Source organism: Rhipicephalus microplus, chromosome 3, assembly GCF_043290135.1.
Source record: "Rhipicephalus microplus isolate Deutch F79 chromosome 3, USDA_Rmic, whole genome shotgun sequence".
Classification (NCBI taxonomy): Eukaryota; Metazoa; Arthropoda; class Arachnida; order Ixodida; family Ixodidae; genus Rhipicephalus; species Rhipicephalus microplus.
This window is the reverse complement of record NC_134702.1, coordinates 63,708,531-63,736,382: the sequence shown is the minus strand read 5'-3', so window position 1 is coordinate 63,736,382 and position 27,852 is coordinate 63,708,531. Positions and strand designations below refer to the sequence as shown.

At 44.2% G+C, this 27,852-nt stretch overlaps 2 protein-coding genes across 2 annotated transcripts in view; both read left to right on the top strand.

Annotated features, from left to right (window-relative positions):
* LOC119160033 (cytochrome P450 3A41) overlaps positions 1 to 15,018 on the top strand; it is a 42,151-nt gene extending 27,133 nt beyond the window's left edge. The window contains exons 7-14 of the mRNA XM_075887871.1: positions 1,341 to 1,486; positions 1,997 to 2,112; positions 7,031 to 7,121; positions 8,826 to 8,983; positions 9,496 to 9,617; positions 11,342 to 11,479; positions 12,164 to 12,326; positions 14,734 to 15,018. Of these exons, the coding sequence (XP_075743986.1) occupies positions 1,341 to 1,486; positions 1,997 to 2,112; positions 7,031 to 7,121; positions 8,826 to 8,983; positions 9,496 to 9,617; positions 11,342 to 11,479; positions 12,164 to 12,326; positions 14,734 to 14,835 (1,036 nt within the window). The 3' untranslated portion in view covers positions 14,836 to 15,018. The remainder of the gene's footprint in view (positions 1 to 1,340; positions 1,487 to 1,996; positions 2,113 to 7,030; positions 7,122 to 8,825; positions 8,984 to 9,495; positions 9,618 to 11,341; positions 11,480 to 12,163; positions 12,327 to 14,733) is intronic.
* Positions 15,019 to 19,004: 3,986 nt separating this feature from the next.
* LOC119160032 (cytochrome P450 3A41) overlaps positions 19,005 to 27,852 on the top strand; it is a 59,607-nt gene continuing 50,759 nt past the window's right edge. The window contains exons 1-3 of the mRNA XM_075889647.1: positions 19,005 to 19,299; positions 22,963 to 23,059; positions 24,157 to 24,209. Coding sequence (XP_075745762.1) covers positions 19,247 to 19,299; positions 22,963 to 23,059; positions 24,157 to 24,209 — 203 coding nt within the window. The 5' untranslated portion in view covers positions 19,005 to 19,246. The remainder of the gene's footprint in view (positions 19,300 to 22,962; positions 23,060 to 24,156; positions 24,210 to 27,852) is intronic.

The window sequence follows — 27,852 nt, the reverse complement described above, 5'->3', positions numbered from 1 at the left end:
ATTCAGTCCAAAGTTCTTGGAACCAAAGTCTAGATGATACTCTTCCGAGAATCACTCACTCAAAGTCCAGCGTTGTTGTCGTTCCGCAGCTCTCGAAGTTTCTCTTCCAGGAAACCTCCCGTCTTCAATTGGCCACTCTTCCAACTTCAACTTCTTCGCCGGAACACGTCGGCTTCACACTCGCAGCGGTTGCCACGGGTCTTCGCTCGATAGCGGTAAACACACGCTCTTGCCTGTAGCCCGAGCCTTCACCCACAGGTGGAACTCCTCTTCATCTCCTGCTTCGTCCCTACGGACCAAAAACCTTCGCCGACTACACGGCGGAATCCCTACGCGCTCTGGCGTTAACTTCCGTCTCCTCCTGCTTTCTCGTCTCGGCTGCTCGATTAAATACGTTCCGCGCCACCTTCCAGAAATTTCTCGTCATTTCGTCGGCGCGATACGCGGCGAAGGCTGAGGGGAGAGTGAGACGGTTGGAATGCCCTCCCCGGAGGATGATTCAACTCGGTATGACCACGCCCCTTTCGTTCTGGAAAAATCGAGCGCTTGCCCGGCCGCCGCTGTGGGGTGAGGAGGTTCATCGCTTCGCCGCTTCCGAGAGGAGAGGCGTCGCGCGCCCGGGGAGCCCTGGATGCTTGTTTTCTTTTTTTTTTCTTTTGACCTCGCAGCGTTTCTCCCGCCCGTTGTCGCAAGAATTTGGCGGCGCGCTCATTTTTAGCGCTCGTTCTGTGACAACATAATGACATACTTATATGTAGCCGGTACCTCTCTTACCCGGGCAGTAATGCGTAATGGCGTAATGGGTGTTTTCCTCTATTTCATGAAAATTACGGTGGTATTCTGAGCAGTGGTTACGTTGTATGTGTACTTGTATTAGTTGCGGGATATAGTCTACAACGGGGTCCCGAAAGTACGCCCTCCTAGCTTTCTCTGTGACTGTGGTGCGTGTCTGGCACTGACCTGGCGATTTTTTTTCACTGCTTTAAACTCGTACCAAGTTAATTTTAGGAAAGTGACAGCATATTTATTTCACAACGGAACTCTTGCCGATTCGTATTGTGGGGCTGGTTGTGGGAAGCACTCTGATTTGAACGTGACAGTTTTAGCTATTTAGTGCCCCATTGAACAAAACTTTATCAGCCTCAAAAATGTAAATGAAGGGAGAAGCGAGGTTGTACACATAAGCACTCTTCCAAATAAAATTTATTTCGTTGACCCATTTATAAGTAAAGGAACGCAGCCAGATCAGCACTAATGCACACCTGCATAATAGGCCCCGATAGCCATGCAAGGGAGAGCCTGGCATTTTTTTCTTGAAGACGTAGGACCTTCGTTTACAGGCTAGCCAACAACACGTCTCTGGACATCACAGCTGCCCTGAACTACAGTGTCGACATGGACAGCGAGAATGACCGAGACCATCCTCTCATGAAATGTCTTGATGCTATCTACATGGGTCGTGGAGGCTGGAGAGTAGTGATGATGTGTGAGTAATTGCGTTTGCTTTACACTATGACACATTCGTATTCGCACTAGTGGATTAGCATCCACCCAACTACGGGCAACCCGAAACAGATTTTCAGGCATTTTCTTTTCGTATACATCTTACAGAATGCGCACTGGCTAAGGCTGGCTACGTCAAGTCGATGGTTTGACGAAAAACTATCTAGTTGAAAAGAAGCACGAAGAAGAAATAAATTGGTGGTAGCCATTTTCCTAGTAAACTGACCCCGCAAAGCTGGCTCACGTCCGTTTTCATTTTGGTCGGACAGCTTTTCACTTCCCTAGTTCTTCATATTTCTCCCAAACACAAATGTCCAGGACAGCACTTCAAGACAAAATGTTTAAGTTTTGCGTTTGTAGTCTTGTCATTACTTATGTTCGCGAAAAACAGAAAACAAATAGAATTCGGCCTCGTACTGTACGAGCACTGTATTTTGAATCGTCAAGTAGACGATTTATTAAAGTAGAAAATTCATCTCTAATTCCTTTACAGATCTCATGCCGACGTTGTATAAGGCTCTGCAACCCGATTTCCCTCCGAAGTCAAGCACCGATGTATTCAAGGCATTCGTGTCTCACCTAATTGAAGAGAGGAAAGCGAAAAATATGGTAACGTTGAAAAATAATGAAATAATTTTACTAAAGTGCGTCACATTTGGTGCACATTCGCCTTACCTTTAGTAGTTAGGAACAAGAAATGTTTGCAAACAGTTCATGAACTATGCATCATGAAGCATATATAGCGAGAGGATATATAGGTGCAAACTTTTTCATGTTTTCAAGGGGCGCACTTTAAAGTAGGTACAATGGCAGCAATTAGAGAAGACCATTCCTATTTAACGTATAAACAAGCTATAAACAAGTCCGTGCAAAGATACCTAATACACAACTAATGAGAGCCAATGCCAATGAGAGCCAATGTTCAGGTTAGTAAACTACAGTCTGAGAACTCTGATACCACAATTTTCACTATCACGAGTTCGTTATTAGCTGAGAAAGTGAATATTGAAACCTCATTTTTAAATTCTGATCTGATATTTCCACCCGCAATGTCAGAAACTTCAAAATGTATTTTTTCAAAGTTCGCGACATTAGAACTATGATAATTTCCGAAACATCGTATGCAAGATCCATGGCAACCAAAAATGACAATGTACTTCATTTTTTTATCAATTAGAAGCTACGCTAGACCCAGTAGATGCTTTCAAAATCTGTGACGTCATGGTGTTTGGTGCGAGAGTCTAAAAGTGGCATTTCCACCCGTATTTTCTTTTTGAGCGTTTTCTCGCTTACTAAGCATAGTGTCGTGTTAAGAGTTTTGGGGATTGTGAAGTTGTACTTTACCAATACAAGAAAAATTGTTTTTTTTCTTCAGCATCTCTTTAACAGTCTCATGCCGAAACATTTCTGAAAGCTATAAACAGACGCTGCCAGTAATCATGTTACTGCTAGAGACATACGATTATTGTTAGTAACATAGGCTATATATATATATATATATATATATATATATATATATATATATATATATATATATATATATATTCACTTACATCCACTTACATTTCACTTACATTTCACTTACATTTCACTTACATCCTCCGAAGAAGGCTGGTCCACCAGCCGAAACTGTTAGGATTAAATAAATATTTTATTGTTTTGTTTCCTATACTGCACTATTCTCGAAGTTTATAACTATATATATATATATATATATGTATATATATATATATATATATATATATATATATGTGTGTGCATAGTGGCAGCTGCAAAGTTTTGTGCCGTTAGCTTGAATAGAGAACTCAAGAAGGAGAAAGCCAGGGAGGTTAGTCAGACGAGCGTATGGTTTTGCTACCGTGAAGTAGGGATAAAGGATTGGGAAGAGAAATGTAAGGACAGTGAGAAAGAACGAACACTGCAGTATTTGTGGTTGGTGCAGGTGGTTCGTTTCAAACATAAGACCTGCACACTTTGCATTTTTCTTTGCATGAGTGCGCTAGTGGGATACATGACTTCTAAGGATGCAGAAGGCAGTGCTAGAGAGAATTAAAATTTCACCATCTCCCACTAAAGGCAACCATGTGGGTATTCGAAGCAGCGCTGGTGTTCGCTTCAGTTTTGATTTGTATGTTTCCGTGCATGTTTCATTTGTGGGCAGAGCTTGTGTATATGTTGTTCAGCCCTTACCACCAATCCCATTGAACACACAGGGCTGCTAAAAGTGTGCAACTGGGCGAACACACACAGCCTTATATTCGCACCTTCAGAAAACACTTCGTGGGCTGGCAACACTGGTGCAAAAATGGAGATGGCTGCGCCTAACAGGGTCATCGTGGTACTATCGCTTGGCGCTGTGCTGATGTTTTTTTATTGTAGCGTCGGATTGCGTTGCATCGTCGAAGGTGAAAGGATGCTGGCCGTGGACCGCCTCATTCTGATCGACATAAAGGATTTCACTCGCCAAACAGCAGAAATAGTGGCGCTGTGCGCGAATATATCGAGCCTCTTCGGTGAACCTCGTCAGATTTCATTGACGTTGAAGAACCTGCCTAGCAAGCCTCAGGTTAAAAAAGGAAACTGCTAGCGGAACTCTCGAAAAGGAGCTAGCACTTTTGCGTTGCGTTGCTACACTGCTACACGCAAGGCTTTACCAGTTTTGAAGACAACTACGCTGCGACTCGTGCTACGAATTTCATGTATCACATTGAGTTCCATTGTCCCGTAAAAAGCTGAATACGCATGCCATGGACTTGATTACAGACCGGAGCTATGCCAGGGCCAGCGTATCTTGAGATAAGGCAAATCTTAATTTTGATTGCAACAGCGGTGCTTCTTTCTTTCCGCTCGCTGACCCATTCGTTAATACGTTTCTAATGAATAAGGGTATGTGCTTCCGAACAGTTGCTTGTTCGTGTTGGCAGTACTTGATAAGGAAAGCAGATACGAACATACGTGCATACACGCCCACGTGTCCTTCGCACACGTGTTTGTGTGCGTGTATATACACACATGCCAAATAAAAAAAATGTTCGGGAGGAAGAAATCCAGCAGCCTAATTTGAGAATACGAAGTACTACTACTTGAACAGAAGACAAGCATATGTCAAAAATTTTTGCACACGTAACGCATCAAATTCTCTAAACTGCTTGCTTATGTATACACTCTGGGAAAAAAAGTAGAGTATACGGGGAATAGTGCTGCTAGACAACAATAATCGCCGTCTGAATTGCTCGCGTTTGCTTTCTTGAAAACCAGGCGCTGGCCACTTTTCTCTAGAAAACTGTCACATTGATAACGCGCGCACCGTTCGTGACCGTGAACTAACGGAACCGTGGTGATAACGCGAGGAAAGTACTCGAAGTGGATGATTATTGTTGTGTGGCAGAATGATTTCTACTTGAACAGGTCTGGTCTGGTGCCATTTCCACTGTGCATGAGCTCAACGAACCTTAAAATATCGACCATTTTGTTTTCACACGCAACCGTTCCAAAAATCATCGGAAAAAGATGTTTCGAAATTTTATTTAGAAAACTAGGAATTTCACTCACTACTCCGAATATTTTGCCCTTTGGGGCTGCTTCATTAGGACTCAGCGACAAGAACCTCTGCGGGGCCCTCTACGAATTCCTATGTGACACGAGGAGATTACTTTGCTGTGCCATTGATCAGCTCTCGATTTTTGCTAACCAATCTTACATTTCGTATTTCATTATTACACTATAACTACTTGACCTTCAGAAGAATTGTATATAATGATTACGCCTAAATTATTTAAAAAATCTTATTATTTCTTTTCTTTCACTTTTTTTCACATTGTGCCAAAATAATTCTTTCTTGTCAAAACAATGTAACAATATTTCGCTAGCCTGGATAATCCGGAGTTGTTGACTTACATCAAACGCAGGCTTCTTACCAAATCTCCCTTAGCGGGTAATAGCTACTAGAAAGGATCAAGCAAGCAATCAAACACTCCCGAAATACTCGATATTTTAGATTGTGTAAACGAAACTATACTACCCATTTACCGATGCCCGAATGTTGATAAGAATGCACACACGCTAAGCAATGATGTACTCACCCAGAAAAATTTGATCATCGCGAGCGAATTAATTGGCACAAACCACCGTAGGGCCCGTCAACTTCTTTCCAATACTAAAGATTCTGATTTGTTCTTTCTCCGTGGCACGTCGTCTGCGTTCTCGTGGAAGTGATATAACAGTGCACTAATTTTCATCCTTCCACCGTGATGCCACGTATTGCGCCACTCTTGCGTGCAATGGTCTTCGGACATTACTTTGGTCTTCCGACATTACTTACATACGAGCCCGAAAAATAAGAAAGTAATGTCCGAAGACCATTGCATGCAAGAGTGTCGCAATACGTGGCATCACGGTGGAAGGATGAAAATTAGTGCGTTGTTATATCACTTCCCCAAGAATGCAGACGACGAAAATATGGAATAACGGCCAAAAGAAGACGAAAATAACGACGAAAAGACGACGAAAAAGAAGAAATAAATGAACTATGCGACCGCTTCTCAATGCGTGCAATAACCTCTTTTCAACGTTGGCCCTGTTAGTGCCATTTCCAGGCGCGGCCGCGAGGTGGCGAGCTCTCACCTGGAGTCGGAAATACCTCCATTCCTGTCAGGTAGTAATATAAGTATTCTTTTTTTTTTTTCGTAGGTATAGAGATGTGGAATGACTTGCTGAATGACGTCGTCAGTGCTCAATCATTTGAATCGATTTCATCGCTGCTGGCAATTCATTCAGGTGCATTGCAATGGGTTCTGCGGTATCTGTGCGGAAATAAACGAAGAAATGATGTACCGCGCATGTACTCGCACATTGAAAAACGCGCTTAACAGTCTGCATATGTGTGTCAATTACGTCACCGTCTGATGTTAACATGTTAACTAGTTTTTTTATATAGTGAAACACATACGCATTGTTTTGTAATTGCGTTTATGGTGATAAAGCGTTGTTGTGGTTGGTTTGTATTGCATATTTTCCCTTTCATTTTCGTCTCCGCAATGAACTCCTATTTGCTTCGTATACCTTCTCCTGTATAGGCATAAAAGGCCCACACTAGTGAATGAATAAATAAATAATACGAGCGCACAGCTGTGGCGGAGAGATAAACAAGAGAGGAGAAACATACCAGAGCCAGTGCTCTGCCACTTCCTCCCTTCCACCTCCTGGCGCTCCCGTGAACAGAACGGGGAGAGTTGGCGCATGCGCAGTGGCGTAGCGGACGGTCGCCGAGGGACAGACACAGCCCCGAGCTTGAGCTGCTTCACATCTAAAAGAAGGAGAAGACAGCACATGCGCCCTTCCTTTGGCCCTTTGTATGTGTAGCACTTCCTTTGTCCTTTTTATACGTAGCATTCTAATGGGTTTGTCTACATTATTAAGAACCAAAGTCGACCATTCAACCTGTTCTTTATTGTTTCGCACATGGTTCGCTCTTCTTGTATGTATACAGTGGCACGGTCTCTCGAATTTCTAAGCTGTCATTTTGCAGGAAAAAGATGACTTTCTTCAGGTGTTTATGAATGCTGACTACAACTGGGAACACGACTCAGACGAAAAACCTGACAGCTATGACATAAAAAGTAAGTGTTGTTATGTCTCTATATATTGAACGCGGTATCATTTTATTTATTTATTACTGCGTTGTAGAATTTATCGTCAGGTAATTCTATACTTTCCAACCTATCAGTTCCCAACCCCCTCTCCATCAGAATAGCAAAGCAGCGATTTGTACACGCTGGGCTAAGTTCTCTGCACATAAAAAAAACGCTTTTACCCCTCCTATATAAACCTGCAGTACACTTGAAAAATCTCAGTCTGTTGAAAGTGCAACCATCGTTTATTCTCCTGCTCACCGTGCGTTCCAGTGATTAACAATTTTCACGGTGAATGAATAACAGTCGTCACACTCTCGAAGTATGCTTAACCCTAAAATGTGTTACATAATTATGAAGGATGTACGTGTATGAAGTCTAATGGATATGAAGTGCCTCAAATGTACTAGGCTGGACAGGTGTTAGTTTCAAAACAGGAATGCGTAGGTTCAAGCTCAAGAATGGTTCTTTTAAAGACGATAGTCTTTCTTAGGGTACTTCGACGCAAAAAGTTTGGTCTGCCCGTCCTTTCCTTTGTCTGCTTGTCCGCAGAGAGAATACACGAAACGGCCGAAATCCAACCCCATCCACAGCGCCCCCCAATACTGCTCAAGTTTCAGCGTTCATGCTTGTGCGATTGCCCATTGAAAAAAAAATTATTGAGTATATCTTAGGGCAATAAGAAAACATCAGTATTCTGTGGTGTGTCTCTTTATACACGAGAGAAAGGCGCCGTGCACGCCGGCACCTCACTCTCGCTGGCACCAGTTGCGCATGCGCGAGCCGCCATACGTAGCGTGCCCACAATAGAGAGGAGTCCACGATTTTTGCCTACTTTCGGCTTAACAAAATGTGACGTAGCGCCTTCGTAACGCCTTCTCTTCAGGTTATTCCTCCTTCCATGCCCGCACATGGAGGAAGCAATAATCTGAGGAGAGGGTGTTCCTCTATGCCAACGCACGGAGGAACGAAAGGTTCCTCCATGTTTCAACGCTGTGCTAAGACGACGTGGCGGCGGCACCTACCTGTCGCGTTGCGTTCTACACCTTATCTTCTCCGAGACGGGTGTACACGCCACACGCTTGCTATATGAGAGACCATCTTTCGTTTTTAAAGGTAACTGCAGGTAGCGCTCGTGTCTCACGTGCCTCGATGCACTCGTTCGCCTCCACTGCACGTATCGAGGCACCCTAACGCAGAACCGCCAGGATACCATTCACCGATTTTCTTGCGAAGAACATCAAATAAACCATTTGTTCATTCCCTCCAGACGCAATGCTATCGTCTTTCGACGACACTTGCAGTGTAACATGTAGATACCGTGGGGCCAATTTTTTTACAATTGATAAGAGTCGCATTTCTGAAAGCAGCGTGCGAAAGCGGTGCCTACGCCATTCAATAAATTTCGCACCTCCGCTTGGCCGTTCTCGCGGGCTCTTCATTTTACTAGGATGATTTTGTTCTGTTGAGCGGTGCTAATGCACTAAAACACACTAGTGCCCATGCTCCTGTCTTTTCTTGAAATACGTGATTAGTAAACGGAAGCTTTTTTTTTTACATTTGATTGTCTATTTCTGCTTTATTCACATTGCACTTGTTCCCTTGAAACCTGTAAGCGGCAGAGTTGCCTAATTTATTGTATTTAAAAGGAAAATTAAAATACTCAATTCTATTCTGAACATAATTTTTCAGAAATGACACTGGAAGAAATAACAGCCCAGGGTGTAGTGTTCTTCATTGCTGGAGTAGAGAGTGTCTCGATTGCCCTCACCGTTACCGCTTATTACCTGGCGCTTAATCATGACTCTCAAGACAGAGTCATTGCAGAGGTCGACAAGGCCCTCGCAAAGGTATGGAATGAATACAATGCTGATGCACTGCTGCAATCGATATTGTGATGAATATGGCTGCTTGATAAGCTCGATGAGTCCTGGGAAGTACCATTGCCCTCATGGGTAAAATTTCAGCTGTGTAGTAGTTTTATTTATATTAACATTTGATATTCTCACGATTGCTGCGTGCATGTCTCTTTTGAAGAGCCAGCAATAATGCCTGGTGCCTCCTTAAAGGCGTCTACAATGTTATTTGATCAAATGTCAAGTACTTTAATCAAACTTTCGTGGAGCTTGCTAAAATTACATAATCAGCCGAGCTGGTATATGGTAAGGAGGTGTTAATCACGCGAAGCAAGTTTTATGTTTAAACTTTACAGTTGAAACGTCAAAAATTCAAAATTTTCAAACAGTAACATGGCCCAAAACGTCATCTGAAATACAAAATTCGCGAACACTAACATGTGAACAATGAGAAATGGAGGTGAGTAAGAACTGCCGGAAAGCTGCCATCTATGCAACATATTTAGTTGCCGATTAATTCCCATCTCTCTTACTTTCAGGGTGAACACACGTATGAATCCCTACAAGAGATGCAGTATCTCGATGCTTGTATCAAGGAGGCCATGAGACTTTGCACTCCTGATTCAATGTAAGGGTCATCACTAAACTATGTGTAATTGTGTTTGTATCGATTCACCACGTGAAGTAAGTAACAGAAGAACATAACATGTAATTATGGCAAAGTGTGCGAGAGTATATGACCTCTAACAGAGCATAATAGAGGAAGGAGACTCCGAGAGTAGAAAAATGTGGAAAGATTTCGCTCCGAAACTGGGAAACTAAATGTGCGCCTTAAAGAGGGACGCGGAAGTCTCATGGCTGAGGCACAATCACACGCACCCTTCTTTCGCTCTGAAGTGCCATTTGTACTTCCGGTGCATGCTTAACGCAGGCCATGGGGCTGGCTGACATTTACCGTGAGGCGAAAAATACTTCCAAGTTCGACGAAGTAGTTCTACATCCTATTTATTTCAAGTATTTGTCTGTATTTTTAAGCTGTCCCTTTACATCCCTTTTTATCCTTTTTTATTTATTCCTTTTCATTTATTTAATTTGTTTATCCTTTTAAATTGCCGACCATCACCTTTACTATAACTGGAGCGGCACATATAAACAGTTTCGTAAACCTGCGTTGGTAAACTTGTGTTAGTGCTGGGTGCTACTACACAAATGTTGGTACGGTATACCACTCAGTACAGTCCATAAGTTCTGTTCGATCACTCACTACGTTCTGTATGCCCAGACTTTAAATGAAGCCTAAAGCATCCCCTTCCTCACAACCTCGAAACATTCTATCACTGACTTCACCTCAACACAGCAATCAGCAACAAAGACGTGTGATGCCTTGATTTGGCCTATAAGCCTAATTTTATAACCATCATGTATTGAACCTATGTTATATAGTGTATGAGTATGCCTTTGCTCTGGCTTCTCTACCGAAACCTCGCCAAATTTTAGTATTTCTTTTTACGTCCCCCTAAGTTTTTACCTAACTATTAAACTCGAAACTGAGCTCCTCCTCAATCATAGTACCTCACCTGCACGAGTAAAGGCGGCACATATTTTTTTTTCCTACGTATCATGCTGCTCCTGATTGTGTACCATGCCGCTCCTGATTTGTGCCCTGATTGCCATTCCCTATACAGAGTATCATGTAGGCGCGATATATAGGTGAGCAGATTTGTTTGTATTTCAGTAGGAGCATTCTCTCTCTCTACTGTTAAGTAGAACACCAACGATTATGTAGGAACCATCGAATTTAAACTGCATCAATACAGTTGATTCAACTGACTAGTTTGAATCCTATGTTAGTGGCATGTATGCGGAACGACGTAGCCGGTAAACATAGCCTTCAATATCTCTACTACTTCTTCTGATCTCTGCTCCATCACTCGCACCTATGTTCGGGACCTTGTTTGATGGTACTTACAGAACTTCTCACCCCAATCAATCCTGCGTAAGCAAGGATGATTGGAAAACGATGTTGTTGTTTTTTTCGAGTCATCAAGCAGCTACAATTGACAGAAAACTGAACATCTTGACGAGGTAACCCAGAGGTGCAACTGCACAGAACTTCTAGGTTAGAGAAACGAGGACTACACAGCCGCTGTTTTGCCAGCAGGGCATGTTTTGCCACAGGGCATGTTTGCCTACACAGGGCATGTTTTGCCAGCCCATCTCATGCGCAATATTATAATTTTTTAGGAGTTATGGATATTTTCGCAGAACCTTGAGCACCGCATGACTTGCACGAAGAAACTACGTTTATCACGTTATGTTCGAGTATTTTTACATTTGTGCATTGCACCGCAGAAGCTTCAGAGTCTGTACGGAGGAAACTACGGTGGCGGGCATTCACTTCAAGCCAGGCATGTGCGTCGACATTCCTTTGGCTGGAATCCACCATGATCCGGAATATTTTCCTGAACCGGAGAACTTCAATCCGGAGAGGTGAGTCGTCATTGTGAGAGAAAAAAAAAACACTTACAAAAACAGAAAAAAAACAAAATTGACGCTCAAAGTCCATCATCTCCTTTGCGCCAGGTTTTTGTGGGGTAGCAAAATTTAAAGCGTGCTGAAGGAATTAAGAGCAACAGGTGTCACGCGTTCCGTTAGGTGGTTTATCGACTTCAAATTCTGGTGTTTTAGTTCGCTTGCGCAGTTATAATTAGTTTAATAAACCAAAAAAGAACAGACCAGAAGTCAGTGACGTGTGGCTATAGAAGCGTTCCTGAAAGTGCTACAGGCATAAAAGTTTTGATGCTGGTCATTTTTACCCATGGATAACTTCTTTTGCTCAAACGAAAGTAAAGGACCATAAATAAAGTAGTGGGACTTGAAAACTGAATTTGTTCACAAAAAAAAAGGGTAAGATAAGACCAACTGATACCGAACGCGTGTTTGCCAATAAGTAGTTGGTTAGAGGTGCTTTTCTGCCGCTAAATTTTCTGCAATACGAATTTCTGCCGCTAAATTTCAGTTATGTGATCTGGTACAAGCTGTTGTCAAATCGATGTATTTTTTTTGTTTGAGTGGTGGTTACTGGTTAGGTCTTTTGGTCAGTGCTGCTGCTGTTCTTTATCGCCATATACGTTATAACACTGCTTCTGTATGTTTGTTGCACGCTTTCAACAGGTTCATGCCGGAAAACAAAGATGCCGTAAGACCATTCACTTACATGCCTTTCGGGGAAGGACCTCGTAACTGCGTCGGGATGCGCCTCGGCCTGCTTCAGATCAAGACAACTCTCGCTTGCCTGCTTCAGTACGTACGGTTCGAGACTTGCCCTGAAACAATGGTAAGCACTGAGTTGTTATAAATATACACAACTTGCATGAACGGCTCACTCAGGGACACTACTACCAATGGGAAATAATGTTGTGCTTGATTGATCTTAGATGGTACAACCACGGCCACTCGATCTTCCCCTGTGATGCGGCCCGACGAATGCTCCCCTTCGCCTGTGAGAGCGCTAGTTTCCTTTCCAGCCACCGCATCGGCTGTGGCGCTAGCTATCGGCGACGCAGGAGTTTCTCCCAACGCTCCCTTCAGCTGTAGTTAGCTATCTGCCAATAGATACCCGTGTTTCTGGTCAGTGCTTCGTCATGGTCACGTGAACTGGTCGCATTACTTTAGCTGGATTAGTGGTCCGCGAGAGAGTGACACACATTATCACGAGCAATACGACGAACACAGGAAACAAGACTGTTCCGGCCACGCGGCTAAGGCCCGTGTACTATGTGATGTCACTGCACGTTAGTAAAGAACTCTAGATGATTGAAAATGTCCTAGCCATGCATCCACTTCGGCGTGGCTCATAATTATATCGTGGCTTTGGCACGTAAAACCCCAGATATTACTATTATCGTTAACAACGGTCCACCTCGGTGGAACAGTGGCTAAGGTGCTCGGCTGGTGACCCCAAGGCCATGCGTTCAATCCCGGCCGCGGCAGGACCATTTCGATAGGGGCGAAAATGCATTGAGGCTTGTATGCTGTGCGATGGCCGTGCTCATTAAAGAACCTCAGATGGTCAAAATTTTTGGTACCTTTCACTAAAGCGTCCCACATAATCATAACAATGTTTTGAACGTAAAACTACACATATGATTAAGAACGAAGAGTTGTTTCCATATCGTTCATTCACTGCTATTTAATATTTTTACGGGCTAATTAAAACCCCGTGAAATCCTAATTTACTTGTGAATACGGATGATACTGGGCTACATTTGTAGATTCTGAGGTATTTTGGAGACACGGACATGCTGGCGAAAAAAACTGTTGCAGCATGTTTAACGATATTTTCAGTAGAAAAGAACTACGTTTTCCTCAGTTTCTTTCAAAAGAAAAAAAAAAACACCGCGTGTTTATATGTGTGCCGTCAGACCGATGTTGTGCATCAAGTGAAGCAATATCTGATATGCTTGCGGCAAGCGCGTAGCCAGAATTTTTTTTCGGGGGAGGGGGGGCTGACTTAATTTCGGAGAAGGACTCTACCCTTCAAACTTTACCTCAAATGGTTATTTTTCGCTTATATGCCATGGCGAAAAAATGTGGGAAGGGACCCCTTGTGCCACCTCCTGGCTAGCGGTAATATGTCAAAGCCAAGCATGCACAACACATTAGCCCGACAGTTAAATATTTAGAGGTATATGATTTGTCATGCATACACTCCATTAGATGCACGCGACAAGCCTGGCTGTCCGATTGAAGCAATCAGGGAAGCGCACGATCCTCGTCTTGGTCTCGCTCGTACGACAACTCAACGCTGCATTACTAATGGCATTGGAAGTATTTAGAACGTAGTGACTGTAAATTCAGTGTCAACTAAATAGCCGAGGTTAATGCTTATCTTATTTATAAAGGTATATTGTCCGTAACTATTTGCGCGTCGGGACGAATTTATTTCTGTGTCATATATTTCAGTACATTGTGAATCGAGCAATCATCACTAATGATTCCTTGTATAAAGGTCTACTAAGGTCTCTATTTGCTTGTGATGACGTACGTATTTCTTTCCGCTAAATATATATATATATATATATATATATATATATATATATATATATATATATATATATATATATATATATATATATATATATATATATATATATATATATAATTTATCACTCAAATGTCGCAAGATGTGACAAACTGAGGGCTTTGCGGAGAAGAGGTTTTTGAAAATATCTGAGTATATTTTCTACCCAGCTGCTAAAAACTACAGCCTGTTGGTTAGGAGCATACACAGTAGCTCTATCATGACAGCAGTACGGAAGAACGAAATGGCATTGCATGCTGAACGAAGGACGGTATAGCATACGACTGTGACAAAATAGGGAAGATGTGTGAGATTACCCGACGCAAGCAGGTGCAAGTGCGATTACTTTGCCGATGGGCAGCGCCCTCAACCTCGTTATGGCCGCTCAGTAAAGTTTTCCCTTCACGCATGCTCTTTTGTTCGGGAAATGACTCGGCAGGCCGCACGAAATGGAGAGATCAAGCAGCCGTGGTACAACACTCCTAATTAGTGACCAATATTGCCCAAACACAATACAAGATCACACGCTTCTTAACGTCAACTGCCCGAAGCTTTCATACTCGTAGACAGGAGCTTGTGAAAAGAAATAGTAGCTGGTCGATTGCACCAATTTTCGTGTGCGCATGTTTTTTATTTTATTATTTTTCTTCTTGCACCCCAGATTCCTCTGAAGTTCAAGCCGGGGCAACTTCTTCCTCACTTCGACGGCCCATTGCTTCTTCAGGCAATACCCCGTTGGGATTTTGAAAACAACGTTTCTTAACGAAGATCTCTTTTACGTAATGTGTGATTCTAAAAAAATATGGCTGAAGAATAAATAAAATCAATAAATTATTCCAACAAGAATAAAAAACAATGCTCTGAAGCGAGAAGATATTTTTTTAGGCCACCGTTGATATTCCCTAAACTAAGCCCGGAAATAAAATACTTCATAAGTTTTATAGAACTTGCATTGCGTTCACACTTAGTTTTATCATGATGGTTAGCATTCATAGGCGTAAGTTATAATAGTCGATATGCGTGTATTTCTTGGACGTGTGAACTCGTCCACGACGTAAATTTTATCAGCCGGGCCTCATCAAGTCTGAGGCCCACACTTTAGGCTTTAGGCCCTCCCACAGTAGAGTACCTAGTACTCTAAACCATTACCCACTTTCTCTAAACACACGCTCCCTGCCGCTGTGGTCTAGTGGCTAAGGTACTCGGCTGCTGACCCGCAGGTCGCGGGATCGAATGCCAGCTGCGGCGGCTGCATTTTCGGTGGAGGCGAAAATGGTGTAGGCCCGTGTGCTCAGATTTCAGTGCACGTTGAAGAACCCCAGGTGGTGGAAATTTCCGGAGCCCTCCAATACGGCGTCTCTCATAATCATATGGTGGTTTGGGACGTTAAACCTCTCATATCCATCAAAGCTGTAGTAGTACGTTGCAAGAACTCAACAAATAGTTCCTGGCAAGATGACACACGCAGTTCACAATTTGTCTTGGAGAGCTCTCAGAACGAGCTGCATGGATATATAGTGCCAGATGCGCGCCATCTAATCGACCTGTGCTCCTTTCCTGTCCGGGTACTGAAGACCACTCGTTCTGCAGCTGCCTGATTGGACACAGATACTACCTGCCATCCAACGGAAGTAGAACACCCGCTATCTCGACTTCGTCTTTCCGCAAACGACCGTTAACATCTCCTTATAGAATAACTCTGACACTTCACGCTTGCTCTCATCTCTCTCCGTGGATGATTTTCGAAACTAATGATGAAAGTAACGCAGTAATGAAAACGACTGAAAAAACGTTGGTGGAGTTTTCGAAGACAACCACTTTGAAAAAGCATCAGCTTCGCATCCGGCCAGAAAGGCACCGCCTGAAGATGAGACCGAATGGGTCTTGACACGTTGGGACATTTTTTTTAATCTGACCATTAAACATGGCTGAAAAGTAGTTTATACGTTCAAGTTCACCCTGCCGGAGATACCTGTCAAAAAAATTCAAAGCATATCCACGGAGTACATGATGTGTGGGACGAAGCGTTCATCCATCCGTCCGTCTGTCCGTCTCTGTGTCTGTCTGTCCATCCGTTCGTTCATCCAACTATACGAAATCGTCAGCTATACAAAAGCCACCAACGCCATCTAGTGATATTATTTCTAATGACATAACACACAACGCCATACTTTGAGCAATTCATAACATGCTATTACTACTACTACTACTACTACTACAACTACTACTACTGCTGATGCTGCTACTACAGAGGAAGGAAAGACCTTTACTCTAAGGGCCTTCCCGCCTATTATGCTTGTGTTTAGGAGCAAAGTCGCGTCACCTCTTGAGAACCTACCCCGGTCTTCATGAGGTTCGCAACATCCACCTGCGTGTCCTTGATCAGCAGCCAGGTCGACCACCTGACCTGGATGCAGGGTCCTTTAGACAAGCCGCTCGCAGACAAACCCAAGAAAAATAATTGTGTCTTTTACAGCGAGAGCTGTACATGACTAGGAGAAACAAAAAAAACCATCCGGTAGCGCTGCCATGGGTGGTCTTCATTGACTGAGTGATGAGTTACGTCGCTCGTAGGGTCGTGCCCAAGCACGTGCGCCATTGGCTGCATTGCGAGTCAGGTCGCGATGTCAAACGCTTGCGAAAACGCTGCGTTGTGGCGTGAATCTGGTGGTTGCTGTAGAGCATTTGCCGTGTCGAACGGCCGCTTTCACACGAGCTTCTGCAACAGCACTTTGGCTTCGGCTGTGACGTCTGTGACAGCCTGTGGTTTGAGAACAACCACTGTGATTAACGCATTGCGAAACGCATTTAACCGCTCATTGTACTCTTCGATGACCGTGATCATGCGTGGCCCAATGTGCGATTTGTAAAATAAAAAAAGCCTTCACTAATGAAGGCTTTTTTTCTCGTCATTAACTTCGAGAAGGCTGTACATTTTGAACGAAAGCCTTGCTGATGAGCAAGCGAATCACTGCTGCGCACTTCCTGCAGCTTGCACGCTGAGTGCGACCGCATACATTTTTTTTTACAGTGAGAGATGTATGAGATCACAGCAAGGGCCGTTTTGGCGCCGTAGTAGCATGCCACTGCCGGTGTTCATAGCCGCTATCGCGCGCAATAAAATAAAACGATGTTAGTGAAAAAAATCCGTAATATCACGGCTCAAAGTTTGGGTGCTCTTCGTGGCAGCCCAGTATTCTATCACAGTGCCATGCGGGGGATCGAAACTCCTCCACAAGAAGATCCTATACAGGCGTTATGCCGGAAGAAACCACGTTAACATGCGTAGTATAGTTTGGTAGAACAGTGAAATCACTACCAGGTGTCACACAACGTGAATTGTGTAACCAGGCTTAAGAAACTACAAATTGCGTAACCATGAGGTCATTTAGTGCTTTCAATTCATTTTAAAGGGTTAATCCATAATGCTTCATCACCATCAGCCACCACGTCAACAAAATACACAATGCCTTGCAAATGCGTAGTTGTTAACTCGCTTCTCCGTAGAATAATGAATAACAGCGTAGTAGATGCTCCACTACTAGAAAAAAAAAAGTTATGGCATAGTGGGTACCTTGCAAGCATACTTGTACTATAGTATACCTAAATGAGATTACAACGGGTTCTAGACATGCTTTTCTTCCACCTTTAGCTGTGGCTGTGCCACGTTTTCGCCAGGCGTTGTTCTTTTCATTATGTAGAAAACTCTGTTATCTTACCCATCGTCTCAGCTATGTGGTTTGATATCACCCAAGCACTCGTTTTATTTTTCTCTTGGTTTCTTTAGGTCCATTTCTGTTTTTCAATTGGTGTGGCTATCTACACGCACGGACCAGCTTGCCTTCACCTGTTCCCAGATCAAATGAAGGGTGCACGGCGAGCTGTAGGTTCTCCGCTGTGCTTGCAGCTACGTTCGTTTTGAAGAGGTGCGACATCGCCTCCGAAAGGCATAATGGCACACTAAGCGCGATAAATATCCGCAACTCGGTCAGATAGATAGGACACTATTTCGATGAAGCTAATGTAGCTGTATCAGCCCAATTGTTGTATCTCTCTCCACTCACATGCCCATCTCCATAAAAGAAAAAAAAAGCGAGGGAGCATTATGGGATTTCACTAGCCGCGCCCAGACAACTTCTTTGACACTGCCCCTGGCACTCTGCGGAACTCACGTGCGTGGTGCCTCTTTAGCAGGTAAGGGGGAGTGTTGGGCTTGATTTGGTATGGAGCATAATAGCACACGATTACTGTTGAAAAGAGGGGTGGAGGGGGATACATCAATGGGCTCCAGCAGCATGTCTAATCGAAGGTTGACCAAACCTGCTAATTTTACTCTCCCATCACGCGACTGGAACCCATTTCTCTCTGAAAGGGATACTAAAGAGCAAAAGAAATAGTTTCGCTAATATCATTAAATGACTAACACTTCCAAAGTCCTCACGCTTGCCGCTAGAGAACGCGAAAAAATGAAAATAAGGTTCGCGACACAACCTTGAAATTCTCGCACCGGAAGTCATGACATTTTTCGACATCAAGAAATTTCGTTGCACCACTATGGCCAAAATCCAAAAAAATGAGCTTTGAAATTCGTGACGTATCGCATGGTGATTTCAGCACGATACCTACAGGTAAATTTTGGCCTTGATTTCTTCCCTATTAATATGACATGATGGCGAAATTACAAACATTCTACTTCTGGGAGTGTAATTCATCAATTTAAAACTTCATTGTCTTCACTCCGTCAGGTTATGGTCTCGAAGCCTGCTATGACAAGGCTTCGAGACCATAACCTGACGTTCCCTTATGTTCTTTATCCTCTCCCCCTGCCTGTCTCTCACTTCCCGAGTTGCGCTAACGCTCTTAATACCCCGCGAAGGGCGCACTGCGCAATCGTCTCGGCACCGATTATTGTGGAGGGAGAGTCGCGGGCGTCAATCAGTTGCCCCTCCGCGAACGTAACGCCGTCTTTTGTCGTTTTACTTAGAACCCACTGCCAACGGCGCAACGCCCCGACGAACCTAGAAGGAGTGAAGCTTCCAAAGTGCGATCGTTTTGACGTCTGCGTTCACGCGGACTTGGCTTCATTGTGTGAGACACGACCAAAACGACGCCCACCTGAACGAGAAATTCTTCTGATTGTTCTGTGCCCAGAGATTTCAGAGGAACACGCACCAATGTTGGTCATGTTCGTCGCAATTTTCGTGCTCTTACTGACGGGCGTCCTTTGGTAGGTACAATTTTTCTTATATAACGTTCATTACGTAAACGACTACTCACGGGGTCGTATTTAATAACGACACCTTTCACTTCAAGTTCAGAAATGAGCGGGGTGGCGGAGCAGGTGATAAATGTTAATAATAAAACCACGAGATGATCATTAGAGACCCCATTGCTGGGCTCCGGACTTTTAAACCTTCCGGAGCTCTTTAACGTGTGCCTTAATCTACACACATGGGCTTCTAGCATATGGCCTTCATCGGGTTTCGATACGGCGACCTTCTGGTGAGTAGTGGAAAACCATAACTGCGCACCCCCCGGTGGGTTGCGGCCACGGTGGATGTAAAATATTTTGAGAAGAATGCCTGTTTGAAGAAAACTTCAGGAGGTAAACATAGCCATTTGGAAAACAGCACGGTTCTGTTCCAATAATATTTGACCCCTGTTACGGTGCCCTTCGAAAGGGCACCATAATGTAATCTCCCTGACATTTGCGTATTTAGGACACCAAGCGTTTGTTTAGATAGGATAATTGCTTAGTCTGGCTCTCTTACGCCATCCATTTTAGGAATATGGCGGCAACAGCACACATCCTGAATTGTTGATTAAACAGCGCTTTGGTATGGGCAAGTGAATGCGACATCATTGCAAAGTTAGCCGGCACAAAAAACTCACACGTCAGAAAACATGCCAACACAGGAAGCTCAGCAGTCGCGACCTGTTTGTGCGTCTTCGGTTTTTAGATGGTTGTGCAGCACAAAAAGATGCAGGAAATTTTGAATACCAAATGTTTATTTCTGAATCAGTGAACCAGATAGCATTTTTGACATGCTTGCTATATATTGGCTTCTCGCTTCATGAAATAATGAATTGTTAGTCTGCACCCTTGTCGGTGGTATTGCTGTTTTTTTCTGCTCATAGTGCGCGTCTAGAGTACAAGTATTAAATAACTAGTCTGCACGAGAGTGTCGCTGTGTGTGTGTGTTTTCTTACGTTTTCGACCTTCGTGCTAATTAACCATGTCATCGATGAGGGGCGTAGCTTGAAAAAAAAAACACTTTAGTGTAGGGGGAGAAGGTCCAAGCATATTTGATGTATAGTTGTAGCGTGCGTTTGTACATGTGCTGGTGCGCATATACATGCAAAATTGAACATTTTTGAAGGCATAGGAATTGAACTCTTCTACTTCGCTACACGAGTTTTGTTGATGCTTGCCTCTTGAAAACGCTGGACCGGGAGAGGAAGGGGAGGAAGGGTAGTTTTGCCTGCATGTTTCACTTGTGGTGAAGTATCTATAAAGCGGACAACTGCAGAAAGAACTTCAAGGGAATCAGCAAGCTACTACTCAGACATACCCACCCGAGCCATCCGTACAGATGGTTAACCATGAGAAGCTGAAGCTCGCATCGCCAGTTCTTATATCACGGGAATAATTATTAGTGATTGAATAAAGTATTTATTAAGTATTGTTTATGCCTGTTCAGAAATCTGTGTTTGCGTTAGCCGCCCACGTGTTCCCTTATATTTCAGTGGACCAGGGGTGACTAGGGGAATTCGCCTAATTTCTGTGACCCCATGCTTGCTAGTAAATCTTTCGCGCAAAAGACGGACGAATATTTTCGCCTAACCATAGCTCTCTACAAAACAAACCATTACTTTCGCCGCGCTTGACACCCTTGTAATTTCGTCGCGAGAAGGTATTTATTTATTTATTTATTTAATTTATTACTCCACGATGTGGCACTGACAGATCTGCCGATGCGATTCTGACTATAGGACATACATATTTGCTGGCATTACTGTGACAATATTCAAAGTGCCGCATCCAACTCTAAACCACAGTTTAAATAAATCCCTAAGTACTCTGTGATGACGCGACCAGATTTCTGTTGCGGACAATCACACAATTGTTTGTGATCTTTCTAATTTCTCAATTAGGCAAGATATTGCCACGTTCCATTTCCCAAGTTTTTGTTATCGCCCCAAAACACCACATGACTCCCAGCGCAAACCGCGCCTGCAGTTTTCGAGAAGGTTCCGGACTGTAGTAGATCATTTCGATAAGATCACGCCCACTGTGCGAACGGTACAGATTGTTCTGGAACCTACGCCACCGCCAGCGATAACGCTAGAACATTCGACGGCAAGGGTATAAATGCCGACGCGCTTCGCCGCTTGTCAGTTGTTGATCGAAGGCCGACGCTGCGTTCGCCGCTATCAGTCCGAGACTGCTATCTGTGCAAGACTGCTGCTGTAATTGGACTTTCCGTTTACCAGGCACAGGTTCGCCCAAATAAACAGTTAAATCCCAACACGAAGTCTCCTGTCTTCGGCCACGTCAGACCCCGTGACAATATAATTAATTAGCCTTTGAAGCAACGAAGCCCGATCGGGGAAACATTTCAACGAGGAAGTTGTAGGCCACCTTACAAGGCCTCTGATTGGACAGCGTCTAACATTCCATCTATGACGCTGTTGTATTTTCCTGCTTATTACTTGACCAACGAAATAGGGAAAATACCACATTTCATGCCCACCATTGCGTGCTTATGCGCGCCACGATTGCAGTGTTCCTTAAGGATCATCGTGCGGATGAACCCAGCATTGGTGTAGTGTCCCTTAAAAGGACCCTGCAACACTTCTTCAAGGGGCCATAGAATCAATTCACCAAAGAGCTTAATGCCTCACAAATTCATCGCTGTGAAAACTCTTAGAATGCACCTAGATAGATCTAGGGGACTTACAAGTAAAGCTTTGTGGGACGCGGCAATCGCCTTATCTCTTCTCTCATACCAACGAAAGCGTTGGAAGCTAAGCAGTTACGGGATAGCCCAGGGAAAAAATACGTCACGTGCGCCCCATAATTTCGAGCACTCCCCCCACCCCCCTCCTTATACGCAGCTTTTCACTGCGATCGCGCACGCACGCGTGGACCAGTCGCGGCCTCCCGTGGCTGCCACAGTAACGACTGAGAGCGCCATGTTCAAATCAGTTGATGGCTGATATATTAGCTGTCACGAACGATTGTTGAGCTTGTGGCGTCACTTGTCGAGAGAAGGGAAATAAATTTTCAGCTGACTTTGAGAATTTGTCGTCAATTTTAGGCTGCGCGCTACGCTGTAATATTTCGCTCACGTGTCCTAAGCAGCCTCGAGAGAAAATGTTGGTAAACTCTTGCTTGATTAAGCAATGAATGCACGCATATCAAAGAAGTGGATGCTGATTATAGAGCGAAGCTAACTTCAAAGGTCCACAATATTTATGCTGTAGTTTCTTATTAGTAAGAGGAACACACAAACGGACGGGCGGATAGAGATCGACGGATGGTCGATTTTTTAGGCATATATATGCCCCCCATGGATGGTTTTGGGCATAGATGTTTTGCACCTGCGCTTCAACTGTGTACGGCGCCCGGATGGATTGAAGCTGGATGGACATCATGCGGATTAGAGAGCTTCGCTCTTAATAGTATGCCTTATTCTGTGCAGGAGTCAGCAACATGCATTTGGTCGCATGGTCACTGAGTACGTCAGCACATTTTTGAACTCTGACTGTGAGTTAGCTGTTACACACACTGTATGTGAAGCTGGGCGTTGAAAGAGCAGCACAAAACGCACCGTATCGGTGTCGTACAGTTGACGTATCTTATCACCTTCCTCGCTGAATTTTACAGGTGGGTACGGCGAACTTTCACTTTCTGGAATGGCAAAGGAATCGCACATCTTACTTTCTGGCAGTACATGCGCTTCGCCTACGACATCTACACCAAGGTAGGTGGACCTATACAGATGTCGAGAATGAGAAAATACACTAAGTATCACATTACTAGGTCTTCTGCGAAAATTATGGCTGATCATTCATTCAAGCTTTCCCCTGAAAAATAACGCCAAGAATAAAAAGCAGCCAAGGTTACTCTTTTTAATGAGCACCTTGGTAGTTGCCTGCAGTATTGTACTGAGTAATAAAGGCGATAAGTTACTGTTAAGAATATCAAGGACTCGCTAGCACCAAACCATAGTATTCGTATTTACGCGGTAAATACAGTATAGGGCAGTTTCCAAGAGTTAACATGATTCTACTTACAGCTCAAGAGCACTTCAAAATAAACATGATAAAATAAAATGATGATCAGGTGTCCAACAAAGATAAACAGACTCGAGGACGTTCACACACGTTTGATTATTAGTGCTATGAACAAACAGTCGTGAATTATTATATACAAGAGGATTCTTTCTGGACAGACATACTTCACTGGACTGTTTTCTTGCTAAATACCTGATTTGAAATGTGGTTTTCTCGAAACATTGAGGAAGTATAAAAATTTAATAAGCCGTAAAACGTTCAGCGAAGCGCGCGCGTCAACTTGCGGCGGTGATGTATCGTCGCTACAATATGTAGTTGGCGATGCCAGGTAGATTGGTGGTCACATAAAAAAATTGCGACGCGCCGTTATACGCTAACTTTTCTTAAATATTTTGTTAAAAATCACGTTATACTCTGGAAATCATTAACAAAAATACAGACGAACGAAAACCACATTAAAGTGGCATGATTAGTAACAAAGCTGCAGTGCAAGTGAACAGGCTAGCTTTAAAAGAAACAGTGTTTTCACAAAAAGCAAACATTCATGTTTACTATACAGCGTCAGTTTAAATTTCGGTTGTGGTCTTTGTTTATAGGTGTGCCAAGATATGCTCTAGAATATAAAATGGCATGCGCAATTTTTTTTCTATTTTAAATATACGTAATGATAGTTAGAAGCTAATATTATTTCATGTGGAGTAGTTCGGTAACATTGGTAAATTGTTCCGTCACGTAATGATGGAAGATTAAAGTGTATGAAATGCATATCGTGTCTTGCTTGCAGCCACTGAATGACGTAGTTACTCAGGCCTACTCAAAATATGGTCGTGTGTATGGGTAAGTAAACGTTACGTTTCCTTGTGATATGAACGCCGTGGTCGAGGCGCCACGTTGTCCTTGCGCCAGAATAATACTGACATCTTCTTAGACTATGGCGGAGGAAGTGACGTGCTTTCCTGAATTCTTTAGTCAGTATACAACACGGAGGAAGGAAAAAGGTAAGGAGAGGGCATGCCCAGCCGGCACAGGGCGTAACAAATGTGGCGGAAATGACATCATGGCGGCCATATTCACCAGGCACAATGGCGGCGTTGCTATGGTTACGTGTTGCGCAGTGAAGCTGGTCTAGCAGTGAGCGGCCGCGGCTGGCGGCGGAATGTGTGCCTCCCCAGGTCTCGTGCTGAGCCGTGGCGGACAATATCTGTGCTCTGCGCCGCGTTATTGGTTACGCAGTGTTCGTTTGGCTGTTACATTACTCTTAGCAACGTTTATAAATCTCTTTGTCCATCACGGGGTTTCAACAGTGCGTACAAGTGCATATCCATGTGTCGTGCGGCGGATGACGCGGATGAAGCAGTTAGTGTTCAGCGAAATGGCGTTGGGCACCATGGCGAAGCTGAATGACGACGAACGCCTTGCAGGTCAGTGACGGTTGAGCAGTGCTCCTGCTTGTGACAACGGATGACGCTGTTGAGCCCAACAAGACGCCGTGAGGACCATGTGCACATACGTAGTTTCGTGTTGTGTGTGTACAGTAACAACTTGCATGTGCGTATTAAAACACCTTTTCTGTTCCGCTTGGTACACTCTCCACCAGCATTGCATGTAATCTGAACGTAACAGCAACCACGTTCAGCTGTCACTAGCACCGTGCTCAAAGTCACCACGGTCGCAGAATGCTGACGCAGGTGAGTTTCACGCGGAACACGGACACAGTGGCAGGACGCTGCGTCAGTCGCGTGGCGGAATGCAACCGTAGAAGGCGCACGACCGATCGTGTTGTCTGTACAGTTGCTGAATTGATGACGTGAAAGCACTCGCCGTTGTCAGTGCATCTAGCGCGCGTTCTCTCGTAGTTGCTTCGTTGTCAGCGAGCTGTTACTCTTTGTTATTACTCGGACGAAGCGATTTCGCTGAAGGTGTCCCGCTGGCTCTGGGTGATGAGCCCAGTTTCATTAGTTTCGGATCGTCACGACACACGCGCTGCGCAGCCCACGTGCTTTCCGAGCCGGAGAGGGAGTCGCACCTTCTGCTTCGCATTCATATGTAAACAAGAGAGGAGAATTTGCCTACTCAATATGGCCGACTTCCGGCTTCATCGCGGCTTCACAACGAGTGACGTCAGGGCCTCTCCTTACCTTTTCCTTCCTCCGTGGTATACAACTTTAGAAGGCAGCGGCATTTTCCCCTCAAAGGTGGATGCACGTGAGCCTCTACCAATAGGCGCGAACTTCAAGTGACGTCATGAGCCGGACGGCCGGTGACCCTGCCGACGGAGAACATGCTGCCTTCGCTGTTTCCAACTCAGCGCGCAAATGACCGATCGTTGGCAGCAGTGTGATAAGATAGCTGAGCGTCTAGCTGCCCGAATGAGCGTTTTCAGCTCACCAACGATAATCAGGAAACAATAGTGTTTCTATTCAGATATGCCCGCACTGAAATGTGTTTCTATGTGCACTTCTCAAATCGAACATGATGTGTGAGGGACGTTGCTTTTCGGCATGTGCGATCCGGCATGTGCAGTAGCATTTCTATCATTAAAGTTTTACCAAAGCGCTTGTTTCGATACACAGTTCTTATTTGTACCGACAAATACGCGTTTTAGAAGCAGTCTCTGTTTTTTGAGCGGGACTATTTTTTTAGTCGTCGAGTAAATTGGCTGCTGCGTTTCGGGTATCTCGGTGGGGCCTCTCCTGTCTTTTAAAGTTGTACACTACTATAGCTATATCAACAGTGCTGTCATATACCTTGGTTCCTCATAACGCTGAGGTATGAGCCTACCACGCATGCGTGCTTATAGTATGTTCACTGTATACCGTTCGCTAAGCAGACACCAAAGCTGCTCTCCACATTATCGATTGCGTCATGAGACAAGGCCCGTATCATGGGAATCGCGGAGATTCTTGGCAATGCTACAAAAAATGGACATCTGGCAGCATTGTATTAAATACGTACTGTGGCGTAATGGGGAATGAAGAGGCGGACGCTGATGCTAAAAGAACTTTAAAAAACGGCCCAATGTTTTCCAATACCTTTTCTCAAATAGGCAATAACGCCTCTCTTCGAGGTGCCATTCGCAGCTTCACATTATCGCACTGGAACAAACCTGAATGCCGATACCAGCGGCTGCACAAACGTGACCCAGAAAAGAAGTTCTGTATGCCGCACAAGCTGAAGCGCGGACGCATCGCATGCTTGTATCACCGCATTTGTCTCGTAGGGCCATACACGATACGTAATGGCCACTTCATCGACTGGAGTGACACAAGTCCTGATTGTGGGCCCTGTTCGTTACCAGAAACAATCAAACATATATTTTGCGCAGTTTAGGGTACGCTCAAGAACGTCAAAAATTGATCTCTTAGAATGAACGATATCTTAAAAGACCACTGATGATGTACTGTTATAGCTCCTTCACGTGACGTCCACAGCATAAACATGGTTATAGGAGGCGTAGCAGTATTCTTACAAGCCACCAGACTGGAGGCAGGTCTGTAGATTTGTCCCAGCGTAATAGGACTACATTCTCATCTCCCTACCTTTCCATTGTCATTCATATTTCCTTCGCTCCCAGGATTCCCCCCCACAGGATACAGTAGCCGTGCAGAGCAAACTGTAGCTTAGGGTTGACCTCTCTGGCTTTTTGTGAATTAACGGTCTCTCCCTTCGCTAAGGTAACACGCGTGCTTTTCTGTGTGTGGAGTTCTTTGAGCACGCTACGTTTACCACGTCGTGAACTGAAAGGACCATCATCATCAATCGGCACGCGCGATCCTCATCCTCTTCTTCATCGTCGTTGTCTGCTTCATCTTCTGCTTCGCTCCCGCAACATGTGCGGAGATTTCTCCGGCGCTGGATACAATTATTTGATGGGCAAGAGAACGACTACAAAAAGAGAAAGTGAGAGAGAGAGGGAAAGGGAAAAGAAAAGAAATATAAAAATTTCTTGGTCAGGCAGCATCGTAATCCACGTTATCACGATCCAAAGTCCAGTGATGTAACTGCTCTGTTCTCTAAGCACACTAGCATAATCTTGATTAAAAGGGAAGTGAGCGTGAAAAGAGAGAAGTGAAGGTAAAGGAGGAAAGAAGTAGGTAAGAAAGTAAACTTTAGTATAGAAATATTGAGAAATAGAGTAAAAGAAATGTGAGAACAGAAAGAATTGGCAGCTAAAAAGTGAGAAAGAGAGAGAATTAGGAGCGAGAGGTATATATTGCCACGTTCCATTTCCCAAGTTTTCGTTATCGTCCCAAAACACCACACGATTCTCAGCGCAAACCGCGCCTGCAGTTTTCCAGAAGGTGCCGGACTGTAGTAGATCATTTCGATAAGATCACGCCCACTGTGCGAACGGTACAGATTGTTCTGGAACCTACGCCACCGCCAGCGATAACGCTAGAACATTCGATGGCAAGAGTATAAATGCCGACGCGCTTCGCCACTTGTCAGTAGTTGTTGATCGAAGGCCGACGCTCTGTTC